Source organism: Euprymna scolopes, chromosome 31 (genome assembly GCF_053919585.1).
Source record: "Euprymna scolopes isolate OS-2025 chromosome 31, ASM5391958v1, whole genome shotgun sequence".
In the NCBI taxonomy this organism is placed as follows: domain Eukaryota; kingdom Metazoa; phylum Mollusca; class Cephalopoda; order Sepiida; family Sepiolidae; genus Euprymna; species Euprymna scolopes.
In genome coordinates this window covers 89,386,678-89,402,098 of record NC_136512.1, presented here as the reverse complement: position 1 = coordinate 89,402,098, position 15,421 = coordinate 89,386,678, and the positions used below count along the sequence as shown (strand labels likewise).

Here is a 15,421-nt window from a genome sequence, read left to right as displayed (position 1 = left end):
CGTTGTCTGGTGCTAATCATGTGTTGTGTGTCCCTAATGATGGAAAATTGAACAGAGCTGAAAGGGAAAAACAGCCTAAATATCAAGGTCTCAGGTATGATATGAAAAGAAACTGGACTCTTAGGACGATATCAATCATACCAGTTATCATAGGACGATATCAATCATACTAGTTTTCACGGGGCTTATGAAGAAGAACCTGAAGTCCTACCTAACTAATATTCCTGGTGAACCAAGTGCAAAAGAGATTCAGACAATTGCACTTAAGGGAACAGCAAGGATACTAAAAAGAGCTCTCGGTTGGTTTCAATAAAAAGCAGGGCAATGTTGGCTGCTGGTTTGGCTGCCCCATACCCAGCATTACAATCTTCAAAGGAAGAAAACGCAAAAAAAAAGTGACTAATGCGTTTGATCATCGCAAATTATACTTTGACAGAAACTCATTACGTAGACACCTGGAAACTTGCTGGTAAGACTACGTGCAGTAGTAATTAATAAGAATTTTTCTTTTTACTAGCGTTTGACTATTTATTAAGTCCCAAAAGCCACTCAAGAATAAGGTTAAAGAGTGTCAGGTAGATGGTGAGAGAACACTGTGATGATTATTAATGATGGTGGTTATGACTAGGGCTGTGACAACAGCATATTCTTTTCATTGTTTTGACTCTCGAATGTGTATCTGTTGATATCGTATAAGTTTTTATATAGAGTGATGTGGTTCTCGATTGATTAACTGTGTAGAATATATACTCGAGAGTCAAAATAATGATAAGAATATTCTCTTGTCATAGCCCTAGTAATTTTACACACCTGTTTCATTTACATAGAACAATCAATATTTTTATGTTAGTATTGAATTTTCACTTTACATGTACTCAGCAGAAAAAACAAAACTTAGAAAGATATAAACATGATGATATAATGTTGGAAATGAAACAAAAGAAGAATTTACTTTGTGTGTTTATTTAGGTTGCCATAAAAGTTGAGCTTTTTTTCTTTTTCTTGCTCTGACATTGATATTAAAAGCCTACTTTATCTATTTAAGAATTATTAAAACATACTTGATATACTCAGCCATGGATATGCGAGTGACTTCCTTAAAGTTTACTAATTTGCATATTCCTTTGAAAAATGAACATTCATTAATTATTTTATTGGTTTTTATTATTATATGATTGGTTTCATTTAACTATTATGTTTAATTCATTTTATGTATAGTTTCTACATTGTGCATAATTGCATAGAATTTAGGATGAAAACGATCTAGTACACAGACATGTTTATATACACACACATATATATATATTTATATATATATATATATACATATTTATATTTCATTAAATAAAATAGACGTTTTTGTCTATCAATTATATTTTCGATTCTTTCCAACTTCTGAATAACAGTCTTCACTTCTGGCAGGAACTGGCTGATGTAATCACCATATTTATCATAAGTCCGAGTACTTTCCAATCCTTCAGGATTCATCGTCAGGGATAAACTAATCTAACTGGTTTTGAACAATTCATAATTTTTTTTTTTCATTGGTTAATTATTTTATTTATCTTTTTTTTTTCCATTGATTAAAATTAATAACATCCAGAAATGTTTGTAAAGCTATTAAAATAAATGACTCCACAAACACTTCAGAATGTTATTACTATTGCTTAAGTTTATTGTATTCATAGTTGGTTTTTTAGATTTTATTAATAATGCTTTTAATATTTCAAGTTTCCGTTTATTATTCAAGTATAGATGTGATGTCAACTAAAATTTTCCTAAATTGGGACAGAGGACAGGAATGTTGGTTGGTCAAGTGGTTAAATGATCTTTTTTTTTTTGGCTTGATAAAATACTGTTCAAAATTGAAATAAAAAAACAGTTGACCTTGGCAGCAGCAAATCGACTATCTTCTGAGTATGTATACATTATACATTTTTAGCTTAAAGTCGCTTAATTTTTTTTATTTTTTATTTTTTTTTTTTAGCTCAGACGGTAACAATGAAGGCTGAAACACTAAATAACGATTAAGGAACACTGAATGGTTTTGGTTTCGATTTGAAGTCATTTCTTTTTTTTCTTTTTTTTTTAAACTTTGCAAATCATTAGTATATATATTGGGTACAATATAATAATCAATAGATAATTTGCTTTAGAATAATAAATACAAAATCTGCAAAAATTAAGATATCATATTTAAACATATATTACAATCAGGCAGTGTTGGGTGGCCTGCTAGTAATATATATATATATATATATATATATATATATATATATATATATATATATATATATAAGCAAAGTAATCTGATGTTACCCGAGATTGAATGATGATCAACACATGGTTCACACTCTCATATTTTTATTGTCATCGAAATCTGTGAAATCGCTCATTTTCAATCAAATCGATTGATTGCCTGCTCTAGTTGGGGACCCATCGTGGTGCAGCAGGAGGAAGCTTCACATGCCTCTCACAGTGGTTTAGTTCACAATACATTGTAGTCTACATTGGTGTTAGGCTGTGTAAGGTGTTAACTTTGATCAAAATCGCCTGTTCCTTCTTTTATTGAATTATTTCGATTATCAATACTTATTGAGGACATTCTGATACAAAACCTATCTAAGAACACTGCCAAGTGCATAGTTTCGTGTGAAATTTCATAAAAATGGACCTAGTCATTTCGGAGTCCATAGGAAATGAACTCGCGCGCGCACACACACAAATTTCCTTTTATATGATAGTCGAAATACATATATTTGAGCAACCCTCATACTCTTATTAGTCTCTTACTAGATGTTGATTAATAATGTTTAAAACAATTGAAGACAAAATCTTTTTTTTTTTTACACGGTGGTCACCACTTATCAAGGCCCGGAAGCCACTCAGGGATAAGGGTTATTGCAAGTACAGTACGTTAGTGTGGAGATTTGATGAAGTGCTTATCTCAGTCGGTGCAAATAATTTCCACAAGACAGAGCAGACAGTAAACCTCAGTTTTCATTCTCCCAGATGCATGTCTTAATGAAGATTTAAGTGTTTAATATTCCCAAATGGTCGCTCATCAGATACTGGCCAAGATTATCATTGCTTACCCTTGGTGATCTAATGAGAACCAGTGTGTCAACATGATTGTGCTGTGTATATAAAGAGTCTTCACCAGTAGAAACAAATAGATGTGAGCGACAAAGCACATTCCGAACTTCCAGAACGAAAGCATCGAAAGAGGCTGGCAAATGTGCATTGAGAATGTTGAAAAATAAATTCTGGAGCGCAAACCGTCGCCCGTTTTAATGGTATCAGTCCCCTTTTTGTAGGTCTTCAACGTTTTAGTTTGTGAGTTGAAAAAAATAGGAAGCTTTATTTTTGGAATGACACGTTTGTTGACATCTAGATTTGGCTTATATTGGGCGAGTGCCAGAGGATGGCGCAAATTGTCAGCTCGACTGTTGAGTTTCGATCCTGGCTTGAAGCATTTGCTTTTTTAGCCACACTGATGGATGACAGTATTTACTCTTTTTGTGGTAGAGTTCTCTTAAGGAAATCGCTGGTGGGCCACTACGCTTAAGGCATTACTCATTAGATAAAAATTAATTCAAGCTCTCAGGCTCGCTAAAAGATGTTTACATTTGTTGACACCTAGATTTCGCTTTTCAGGCATGGGTGTTAAATGATGAAACAGGAGTAGAGGTTTGTGGATGACATATATATATATATATATATATATATATATATATATATATATATATATATATAAGCAAACAGTTAATAAAATATGTTAAAAAGCACTTTGAAATGAGTTAAAAACATATTTAATCTGAAAAGGAAACACTAGATAAATGGATAGTCCTTAATCCGCGGAGTTTCGAAGAAATACTTTCCTTCTCATCAGAGGGTAGGAATTAGCAAAATGCGGGATCGGATTTTGCATGCAGAAGTATTTGATGAAACAACAAGTAAGTCAAAGATCTTACTTGAAAACAAAAAAAGTGAAGCAGAGGGAATATAGTGAAGAAAAAGGTGATTACACATGAATGGATAGTCTGGTGGAAGATAAAAAATCCAGTGACGGTAAAATCCAAATGTAAAACTTCAAGAAAGTTAAAAGAATTTATATATTATAATTTATATATATATATATATATATATATATATTATGATTTATATATATAGATTTTGTTATTGTTTTTTTTTTGTTTTTTTTCAAGCGATACATACGGTTAATATTGGCTCCGCCTCAGAGCTCATTTTTTTATTTACTTAGAAAGTGGCCCTTTTTAATTTGGACGTATATAACATTTTTATTTATTTATTATTTTTAAAACAGTAATCTACGCACACGCGTGTTTCAAGGATTACCTCTCATTAACGTAGTTCAACTGTTTCTAGGGATAGAACCTCAGACCATGTTTACCACAGTCCGTTGCCTTAACCGTTAGGCCATAATCCCTAGATTAATTATACTGTTTATTTTTATCGCTTATAAATTTAGATAATTTATGTATATATATATATTATAATTTATATATATATATATATATATATATATTATAATTTATATACATATATATTATAATTTATATACATATATATTATAATTTATATATATATATATATATATATATATAATATACTATTGATTGATATGATAATTAAATGAATGATTTTGCGCTATGAAACAAGTGCTGTCAAAAATTGTGAATGTCACCGTACTTAAAGGATTTTAACAGATTACATTTTTGAAATTCACCAGCTGCCACAATCAAGCTTTAGTAGAGTACATTCCAATTCCTGCTGTAGCTGTTCATTTGAACCTGAAATCATAAAAATTGGTCAGTCATCTCATAAGATGTATAGCAATAACATACTGATTTTTCAAGAGTTTTTTTTTTTATTTATTTTTGATTTTTGTTTATTTTTTATTTATTTATTTTTATTTCATTTTCATCCAAACAAGGCACAGTGCCACTTTGATGTTGGAGCCTACTATCTGGGACACAAATGCAGGGATACTATGTAGGGAGTTGAGCAGCAAGATGTCTGTTTACATTACAATTGAACTTCTGCATGTTAGTACAGTCGAGGGAAGCAAGAACCCGGAAGGGAATTCCAAAGTCTAGCAGGTCTGAGGAAGAAACTATTAGCCTATGACAATTTTAAATGTGCCTAAAAAAAAATTTGGAAATCTATTGTATGCACCTTGTGTGTGTGTGTGTGTGTGTGTGTGTATATATATATATATATATATATATATATATATATATATATATAAATAATCTGTCGTTTTGCATTCTGCCTAGACTTCTGACACCACATCCTTTAAACAAGGAAACGGTTGACATTTACAGAAGGTCATTTTAAAAAATGGACTCGACCCCTCCACCACCATCCTCCAAACGTACACACATCGTTGATTAATTTTTATGTAACCTTTTGTGTGGGTGGGGTAATAGGAGTATATTTTCTTCTGTCTCAACCTCTTCAACACAAGCATAATCTCTCATTCTGTATCTCCCTCTTTCTGTTTCCCTCTCTTCTCCCTCCGTCTCTCTCTCTCTCTCTCTCGCTATATATTCTCTCTCTCTCTCGCTATATATATATATATATATATATATATATATATATATATATATATATATATATATATATATAATAACTTCGAAATGCCAAGGTTCTTTTCCATTTTCCTCTCATTTTCGTCCTCACTGACCTGATGATTTAATAAGATTCTATGTAACTTATTTGTCATCATTTTAATTATATATATATATATATATATATATATATATATATATATATATATATATATATATATATATATATATATATATATGGGTTAGACAAAATAATAGAAACACCTTCTGAATTTTGCATCAATTAATAGGTGTTTGATCTTATGAAAAAAATTACCAAAATATTGGTTTCATGTTTTCAGCAGGATACGAGTCTTTCTGACGTGGTCCCAGGAATTTTTACAGAATCCTTTAGAGGAAAAAAATGGAAAATCGTCCCTTTTTCCCCCCCTCTTTCATCCCCCCTTTCTAATATCACTCTTTTTTTCTTTTCTTTTTTTTTCTTTTTTCTTTTTTTTTTAATTAATTTCATCCTGCTTTTCCACACTTTTCTGTTTCTTTTTCTCCTCATCCTCCCTCCCCCTCTCTTTTCCTCTTATGTCTCACTTTATACCCCCCTCCCCTCCATTCTTTTTCTCGATTCTTATTCCCTTCTATCTTCTTGTTTGCTTTCTTATCGATAAGGTTTCCATCGATTACCAAAAAGCCGTCCAAATCGATCAAATTGCTAACCGTTTCCAAGAGCCCCTCTTCCTCTACCACCCCTACCCCTCTTGCTTGTCGCGGTGGAGGAAGCGGGGTAGGAGGAGTAAAGTCTTCTGCTTTCTGACCGCAATGGAGACAACTCGCCCACCCAACCCACATCGGTCCATTCAGACATTTTCATTCTTTCATCCTTTTCATACCCCACCCCCCTCAACTTCTTACGCAACAGACCACAATTCCCCTTCGATACGCGAGTGAAATTACCCCCCTTGACACTGGTCAAAAAAAAAAAAAAAAGAAAAACGAAATACAGAATTTAAATGAATATGGTTTTTGCGAAACATTCGTTTTAATATGTACAATTTTGTCTCGCTTAAAGAAATCTATTTAACTTGTAAAAAGCTTGTGTTCGAGTTGTAATTACTTGTGTGTAACAAGAGATATTGAAGTTGAATAATTGTGGTCGTCAGATGAGAGAGAAAGGAGAAAGGTATGTACGATCTGTCTTTTTGTGGTGGAAGATGCAACTGGTTTTCTTATGGAAACTGAAACGACATCTTTTATACAAAGTCTTTCTTTTTTTTTCTTCTTTTCTGTTTCTCTCTCTCTCTCTCTCTCTCTCTCTCTCTTCTTTTTTCCTCCCTCTTTTTTCTGTTTTCTTCCTTTCTTTCTTTTTCCTTCTGTTTTTCTTTCTCTCTCTTTTTCTTTCACTCTTTTTCTGTTTTTCTCTCTCTTTCTCTTTCTCCCTCTCTTTCTCTCTATCTTTTCCCCTCTTTTATGTTTTTTCTTTCTCTTTTTCTCTCTCTGTTTTCTTTTTTCTCCCTCTCTCTCTCTCTCTCTCTCTCTCTCTCTCTCTCTCTCTCTCGCTCTCTCTCTCTCTCTCTCCAATTTCTATCCAAATATTTGGTTTTGGTCAACTAATTTCATCAAAATTATGTGTCCGAGTTTTAATCTGGAAATTTCCTTTTTATTTATTTATTTTTTGTTTTTTGTTTTATTTTCGGAGTTTTGTTTTATACGAAAAAATTATTTCCCTTTTGTTCCATTTTATGAAATTCCATTTTTTTTTTGGGGGGGGGTCTGAATTTTTGACAATGATGGATTATCATCATCGTCATCATCATCATTAACACTGTTTTAATTCGGATTATTTTCATCTTCATCAACAAATCGATAGAAACCTAAAAAAAAAAAAAAAGGTTCTTAAAAAAAAAATTTCAAGTGTAGCAATGTAGCATTGTTGAAAAATTGCCATCTATTTCACCAAAATTTAATTAAAGACATCATGGCTGCCAGTAATTAAAATATTGGCTTTAAGTTATTATTGTATTTGATTAGCAAATATTATAGAAATTAACATTTCAAATATGGCATTGTTTGTTTTTGTTTTTTTCTTGAGTTCCCTGCCAAGATATTTTTACGTATACCTATTTTTAAATTTTATTTACAAGTACGGATTGATGGATATTATAAGAATCAATTTTGTAAATAATAATAGACATTACACCGTATGATTGAGCTTTTTTTTGGGGGGGGGGGGTGCAAAGAATAGTGCCCCTCAATTGCTACTTGAAAAAAAAAAACAAAAAAAAACAATGCACCTAGTTTTCAAAAAAAAAAAAAAAAAGCCCTTACAAGTTTCATCACTCTGGAGTGTTTTTTGAATTTCAATAATTTAGTAATAACACGATTTGATAAGTATTCTTTTTACAGAGCATTAACTTGCCTTAACTTATCTGTTCTTCTAGTATGCATATATATATATATATATATATATATATATATATATATATATATATATATATATATATGATTACTTCATTTAATCACATAAATTAATATACGAAAGTATAATTTTATGCGTAAACTAAGTATTTACTTCAACAATGCTCAATACATAGGTAGAGCTGGGTAGTAAGTTAGAAAGCTTAATTGCCATATATATTTTTCTAACTTACTATCTATATATCTATAAAAGTGAACGTGTCTGTGTGTCTGTCTGTGTACATTTCCCTACGCAATAACTCTGTCAATTTTTAGTCTATAGACTCGAAATTTGAAATACCGGGTACTGAGATTTGGGAAAATCGATGTGACGGGTGTCAGCCAGAAATTTGGCTGTTAAGGGGTCAAATTTCAACGATTTGACCTTTAAGAACTCTACCAAACTCCTCCGACAATTTTGGGTCTAGACACTTGAAATTTTAGATTTAGGTTCCTTGAACATGGATCTAACTTAATAAAGTGATTTGAGCCCGAAACAATGAATTTTAAGGGGTCATAATAGGGGTCAAAGTTTTAAAAAATTAACCATTTTTTTTGTTTTTTTGCTTTTTTTGCACAGCATACACCTCCAAACACCCGAGCAACGCCGGGCACCCCTGCTAGTATATATATATATATATATATATATATATATAAGAGAGAGAGAGAGAGATATAGATATAGTTTGAAACATAATTATTCACTTACACGTGTTTTGTCATCTACAACCCATTAGAGTGGCTGAATCTAGCAAGATTCGAAATCGGGACCCCATGGTTAGAAGCCTAAACCTCTACGCCTGGGCTATCTTGCGCGACTGCTGGGTGTGTTGTGTTTTTTATGTAGATGTTATTTATTTACGAGTTAAATGCGAGTTGAGAATAATTTTCCCTTTTATTTGCGGGTACCAACTTGGTAAAAGAGAAAATTATTCTCAACTCACATTCAGGTAAAAATGCACTTTCGTATAAATAATTGAATTCATTTAAAAAGTATCGCAAACAAAAACAAATAACATATAGAGTAGTAGTAGTAACTTATGTATATATGGCAATCAAGCTACACAGAATATTCCGCGTTTCATTCTAATGAGAATTTGTCAGGTTTCTGCATAAGCCTAACAAATTCTCACGATAAGCCTGACGAATTCTCACGAGAATGAAACGTGGAATATTCTGTGTAGCTTAATTGCCATATATATTTTCATAACTTACTACCTAGTTCTACCTATGTATTGAGCATTGTTGAAGTAAATACTGAAAAATTTACGCATAAAATTGTATATTCATATATTATTTATGTAATTAAATTAATTAATCATTTGTATATATATATATATATATATATATATATATATATATATATATATATATATGACGTGCAGAGAATTTTTTCAGGGCAGGTGATTAAGTGAAAAAAAACGGTATCTTGGTAGAGCACAGGCTTATAATACATTCCTCTGAAAAGGGCACTTTTAAAACGAGTAAAAGGGGCAGGTGCTTGAGCACCTCCCTCTGCACGTCTTTGTATACATATATGACATAATCATGTTATAATGATAATATAATATAATAATATAAGATAATAATAATATAATATAATAATAATATAATAATAATATAATATAATAATAATATAATATAATAATAATATAATAATAATATAATATAATAATAATATAATAATAATATAATATAATATAATAATAATATAAGATAATATAATAATATAATATAATAATAATATAAGATAATATAATAATATAATATAATATAATAATAATATAAGATAATAATAATATAATATAATAATATAATAATAATATAATATAATAATAATATAATAATAATATAATATAATAATAATATAATAATAATATAATATAATAATATAATATAATAATAATAATATAATAATAATATAATAATAATATAATATAATAATAATATAATATAATAATAATATAATATAATAATAATATAATATAATAATAATATAATAATATAATATAATATAATAATAATAATATAATAATAATATAATATAATAATATAATAATAATATAATATAATAATATAATAATAATATAATATAATAATATAATAATAATATAATATAATAAATAATATAATAATAATAATAATAATATAATAATAATAATAATAATAATAATAATATAATGATCTATACAGCATAATCACATTGATGCACCAGTTCTCATTAGGTCATTGAAGTTAAGCAACGCTGAGCCTTACCAGTGTAAGATAGGTGCCCATTTTGAAATATCAGGCTCTGTATGTAGGGAAAAATCGACGTTTCCGATAGCCCCTGCATCGCATCTGACCTTCAGCTATTGTCCTGCCCCTGGCTGGGACAAGAGAGTGAGGCTGGCTCTGCACAAACCAGTCACACTTTAAATAAATTCCCAGTGCAATGATCTTCATCATTTCAACAGACGAACAATACTATATAATAAAATACGAACAATACTATATAATAAAACCATAAATATGAATGTCAATGAAGACAACAGTCCAAAATGAAAGGATGTAAGTACAAATCTTTTGTTGGATTGATTGAATCATTTTTTTTTTTTACATTTGTTATGTAGTTTGAAAATTTTTTATTGGTCCCTCGATTAAAATATTCTTCCTTCTGAATTTTTAGGATATGGTCTTGTATCATTTGGATTCTTTGAACCACTGTTATCATCTTGATTGTTGTTTTAACAACGTTTCAGCCGATGTAACCTCTGACCTTCTTCAGGTGTATCTCGTTAAATTCGGGGAATCTTTCTCTAACAAATAAAGCATTAAGTAAAATGCAGTTCTAAGTGATACTCTTCTGGAGATTGAAGGTTCAATCCTCAGTGTGGGCGATGCAAAAACTGCAATTGCAGATTACTTAAGATTTCTACTTGGTCATGGCTGACGGAACACGGGCGTGCTACATCTGTGAATTAAATAGCTCTGTTCAAAATTCTGTACAGACTTCCGAGTTCAACAAGATACACTTCAGTGGTTACATCGATGACAAAGATTTCCGGGTTTAACAGAAAAATTTCCGGGTTTGACAGAAAGATTTCCGAGTTTGACAGAAAGATTTCCGAGTTTGACAGAAAGATTCCCAGGTTTGACAAGTTACACCTGGAGAAGTTTGAAAGTTCTATCAACCGAAACGTTGTAAAAATGTACAAATTCCCGAGTTCAACAAGATGCACTTGAAGAAGGTCAGTGGTTACATCGACGACAAAGATTTCCGGGTTTGACAAAAAGCCAATCTTTCACGAAAAACACCTGTCTAGCTGAAACCACTGTCAATAATTTTCCCCACTCTTTATCCGTGCCTAAATCAAAATGTAGATTCCATGAACAAAGCTTCTTTCTTAGAAGTGCATGCCTGTGGAACTCTCTTCCGTTTACCTGTTTCCCACCTGACTACAACTTGGATGTCATCAAGTCCAACATAAACAAATTCCTGATGAACCGCCCCGTTAAGTCAGACACTTTATCAGATCTCCATTACTAGTGATTACTACGATATTGTCCCATTGATTACTGTACACACAATAACCCTTATCCTCGAGTGGCCTCCAGGCCTTGATAAGTGGTGACTTCCTTGTAAAAAAAGAAAAGAAAAAGATTTCCTGGTTTGACAAATTACACCTGGAGAAATTTGAAAGTTCTATCAACTGAAATGTAAAAATGACTCTCACGGTGAGAACAAAAGTCTGAATAATCCACGCCAAATTGTCGATCTTCATCTAAAAAATTTTAAAATCTGGTTTTATCTCGGTTTATATTTTTTACTGCCAGAAGTTGCTCAGGATCCTGTTTCTTTTTTGTGTTTAAGTTTAAATGAATGGTTTTAAGTTTCTGTTAAAACTTAATCATATTTTTTATCTGACATTTCGTCATCCACTTTGTTTTTGAATTTTTCTTATCACTTGATCTAAATTTTCTTTTTTGCTTATCAATTTCAATGTCATCCGTCCTTCGCTCCCCCCCCCCTCCTCCAAATACGTTGAATCTACAAAGTATTCATGTTTACACTGTTATCTGTTATACAAAGTACAGTTGTCTGCATATCTAACTAAAAGTAAGAAGAAAAAACTACTAAACAAACACCCACAAAGTTTGTATCTTCTTGATCAGCATTGCCCAGGATGAATAGTATCTAAGTAATTAATTCTTTGAGGGTCAATTGGGCCGAGTTCCGTCAGGTTGAGGACGGTTTTTCAGTGCTATTATGCACTAATTTGGAAAGAAAATGCTGATTAATTCCACAAGAAATCTGTTATATAACGGAGAGTTGTCTGTGTGTATGTCTAGCTAAAGCGCAATGGGCTGGATGAAGGAGAAAGCGGCAATTGGGAAGAGGAAGAGGTAAAACTGGAGAAATGAAAGATGGATAGAAAGAGGTAGAGAGATTGTTTTAATAAAATATACTTTTGGTCTGGGTAACGCCAGATGGCTTTGCTAGTTATATAAAGGGCAGTTGTCTCTGTGCTTGTTTCTAAGTATGGCTAAAATTAAAAATAAGCAAAATATCCCAAAAGTTGGTATTTTGTTCATCAGCACTGCCCAGGATGGTGCAGATTTCGTTGGGAGTGGGGGGTTGGGGTCTAGCTATTTCATTCATGTACTAACTAAAGGGAAGTAACTCTGATGTTTTTTTTTTAAATCAAGAAGTTAATTCCCTTATGCCAACTCGTTCCTCAAGTAATCTATAAAAACGAATTGTCTGTGTGTGTATATGTCCAGAGAGAAGATTGGGCTGGGCCGAGAAGAAAGAGGAGGTGGGGGAGAGGAAGGATGAAAAAAGAGAAGAAAAATAAAGAGATAGATGTTTTAATAGAAATATTTTACACTTTTGCCCTGTGCAATGTCAGGTAACCCTACTAGTTTCTATGTTTTAAGCAACGATGTTACAGTGACAAGAGTGTCACAATCCAGGTTAAAGATCAATGTAAATTAACACATACAAGCTTTTGTCTTCATTTGTTGGTACGTTTATTAACTCTTATCCCCGAGTGGCCTTCAGGCCTTGATAAGTGGTGACTCCCTCGTAAAAAAAAATGTTGTTACTTGTACATATGGCATAATGAAATCTTATAAATCAGTGAAACACTCCTAACCTACTTTTTCTATTTCAAAACTGTTCTAAGAGTTCGTCGGAGCACATTCCATTAAAATACTTGTAGACCAGGCACAGAGATACAGCATCATGGCAAAGAGGCAGGGGTTGGAGCTTGGTTGATAGTGTGGCACCTATTTGTTTGTTCATTAGTTTGTCTTCTGTGTTATCTAGCGTTATCATGCCAATGATTCTTTCTCGTAACTGTTTACGATTCGGTTATTTTTGTATTTGTTGTTTCTACGAGCAATTATCCCTTCTGACTTTTTTCTGTTTTAATTAACAAAGTTTTTTAAATTCTGATTTTCATGATTCTATTGTTTTGCTCCTTTTTTTTTTATTATTTCATTAAAATCGTTGCATTATCTGTTATCGGCTGCCATCTTACATATTGATCTAAAATTGAATTTTTGAGATGAGGATTGATTATTCGTATTATTTGGATTCTTCGGACTATCGTTCTCATCTTCAGTGTTATTTTCATAACCTTTGATGTAACCTCTGACCTTCTTTGGATGTATGCTGTCGAACTTGGAAATCTTTCTGTCAAACTCTGGAATTTTTCTGTAGAATCCGGAGGGAACCTTTCTGTCAAACTCTGGGAAACCTTTCTGTCGAAATCAGGGGAACCTCTGTCGAACTCTGGAATTTTTCTGTGGAACTCAGGGGAATTTTTCTGTTGAATTCAGAGGGAACCTTTCTGTCGAATTCGGAGGGAACCTTTCTGTCGAATTCGGAGGGAACCTTTCTGTCGAAATCAGGGTAACCTTTCTGTCAAACTCTGGAATTTTTCTGTAGAATTCGGAGGGAACCTTTCTGTTGAAATCAGGGGAACCTTTCTGTCAAACTCTGGAATTTTTCTGTCAAACTCTGGAATTTTTCTGTCGAACTCTGGAATTTTTCTGTAGAATTCAGAGGGAACCTTTCTGTCAAAATCAGGGGAACCTTTCTGTCAAACTCTGGAATTTTTCTGTTGAACTGGAGGGAATCTTTCTGTCCAGCTCTAGGAATTTGCATGGAATTTTCAAAAGGAACTCTTCATTTGATCCATGGGGGTAGCATGATCTTGTTCCATCAGCCATGACTGGGTAGAAATCCTAAATAATTCACAATTTCATTTTTAGCATTGCCTGCACTGAGAATTGAATATTCAAACATTTACAAGAATTTCACCAAGTACGAACTATGCCATGACTCTTTGCTGACAACAACTGAAACGTTGTTAAAAAAAACACTCAAGATGAGAACAGTAATCCAAAGAATCCAAATAATACAAAAAATCAATCCTCATCAAAAAAATTCAGAAAATTTTTTTTAATTTTAGAAAAAAAAAATTGATTCCCAAAATCCATTCTTTTTTAATTCTCGTTCTTTCTTCATTTTCAAAGCTCGTCAATTCTGATTGGCCGATGATGGAATTTAACTTTACTCCTTTCTTCGTTTCCTGACATTTCTTTGTGTCAAAGAAAATTGTAAATCTTGCGCATCTTCTTCTTTCCATCATGGAACCGTATACCATTTCCACCGATTGTTGCCGTCGTGTGTTTCAGACGAAGCATTTCAGGTCTGAAATCATAAAATTTTGAAATCGAACGACAAAAAGGATTAAAAAAAAAAAAAAATTTTCTAACCTCTCCCCCACAAGGGCAGAGTTAGACACAAGGTTAGTTTTTAATGTGGTTAAAATTCAGATCTCCAAAAACGAGGCATTCTGGATTATAATTTTAAAAAAAATATCTCTGTCTTGAAGGATTTTTTATTCATTAACTGAGAGCAAAAACAAAATATAATATCAGAACAGATACTACAGTTTGTTCTCAACCAAAACGTCCAGCGAGAGTCAAATACTTTAAACTTTTCAACTTCTTTTTTCTTCGTCTTCGGTCGATTCTCCAAGAAGCGTGTAATTTTGCTCTCGCCATCTTCTTTCGATGAAAGAACCATAAACTTTTAAAGATTGTTGTCGTCCAACATATGTGAAAATGTAAAACAATTTTTAGACCAATGATGCTGACGATGCAGACAAATGAAAGCCAATGTCCGCTTCAGTTATTTCAAATCATGGAATCATAGTATTTTTTAAATAAAAAAAAAACAAAACATTTAAAATGGATCTAAAAGTATAATTTTAAAAACTTGCTCACATCGAACACTCGTACGTTGTACACTGTTGACAATTTGAACCCAATAGATTGTGTCATCGACCAATTTTTCATGTGCTTAATTTTCTGGATGCATAAAAT

At 31.9% G+C, this 15,421-nt stretch overlaps 1 protein-coding gene across 4 annotated transcripts in view; it reads left to right on the top strand.

Moving 5' to 3' along the window:
* The window catches only part of LOC145255851 (uncharacterized), a 210,562-nt gene that overhangs the window by 195,047 nt on the left and 94 nt on the right, over window positions 1–15,421 (top strand). For all 4 annotated transcript variants that reach the window (XM_080114607.1, XM_080114605.1, XM_080114608.1 and 1 more), the window contains one exon: window positions 14,567–15,421. This exon is cut by the window's right edge and continues 94 nt beyond it. In XM_080114607.1, the coding sequence (XP_079970733.1) occupies window positions 14,567–14,626 (60 nt within the window). In that variant the 3' untranslated portion in view covers window positions 14,627–15,421. The remainder of the gene's footprint in view (window positions 1–14,566) is intronic.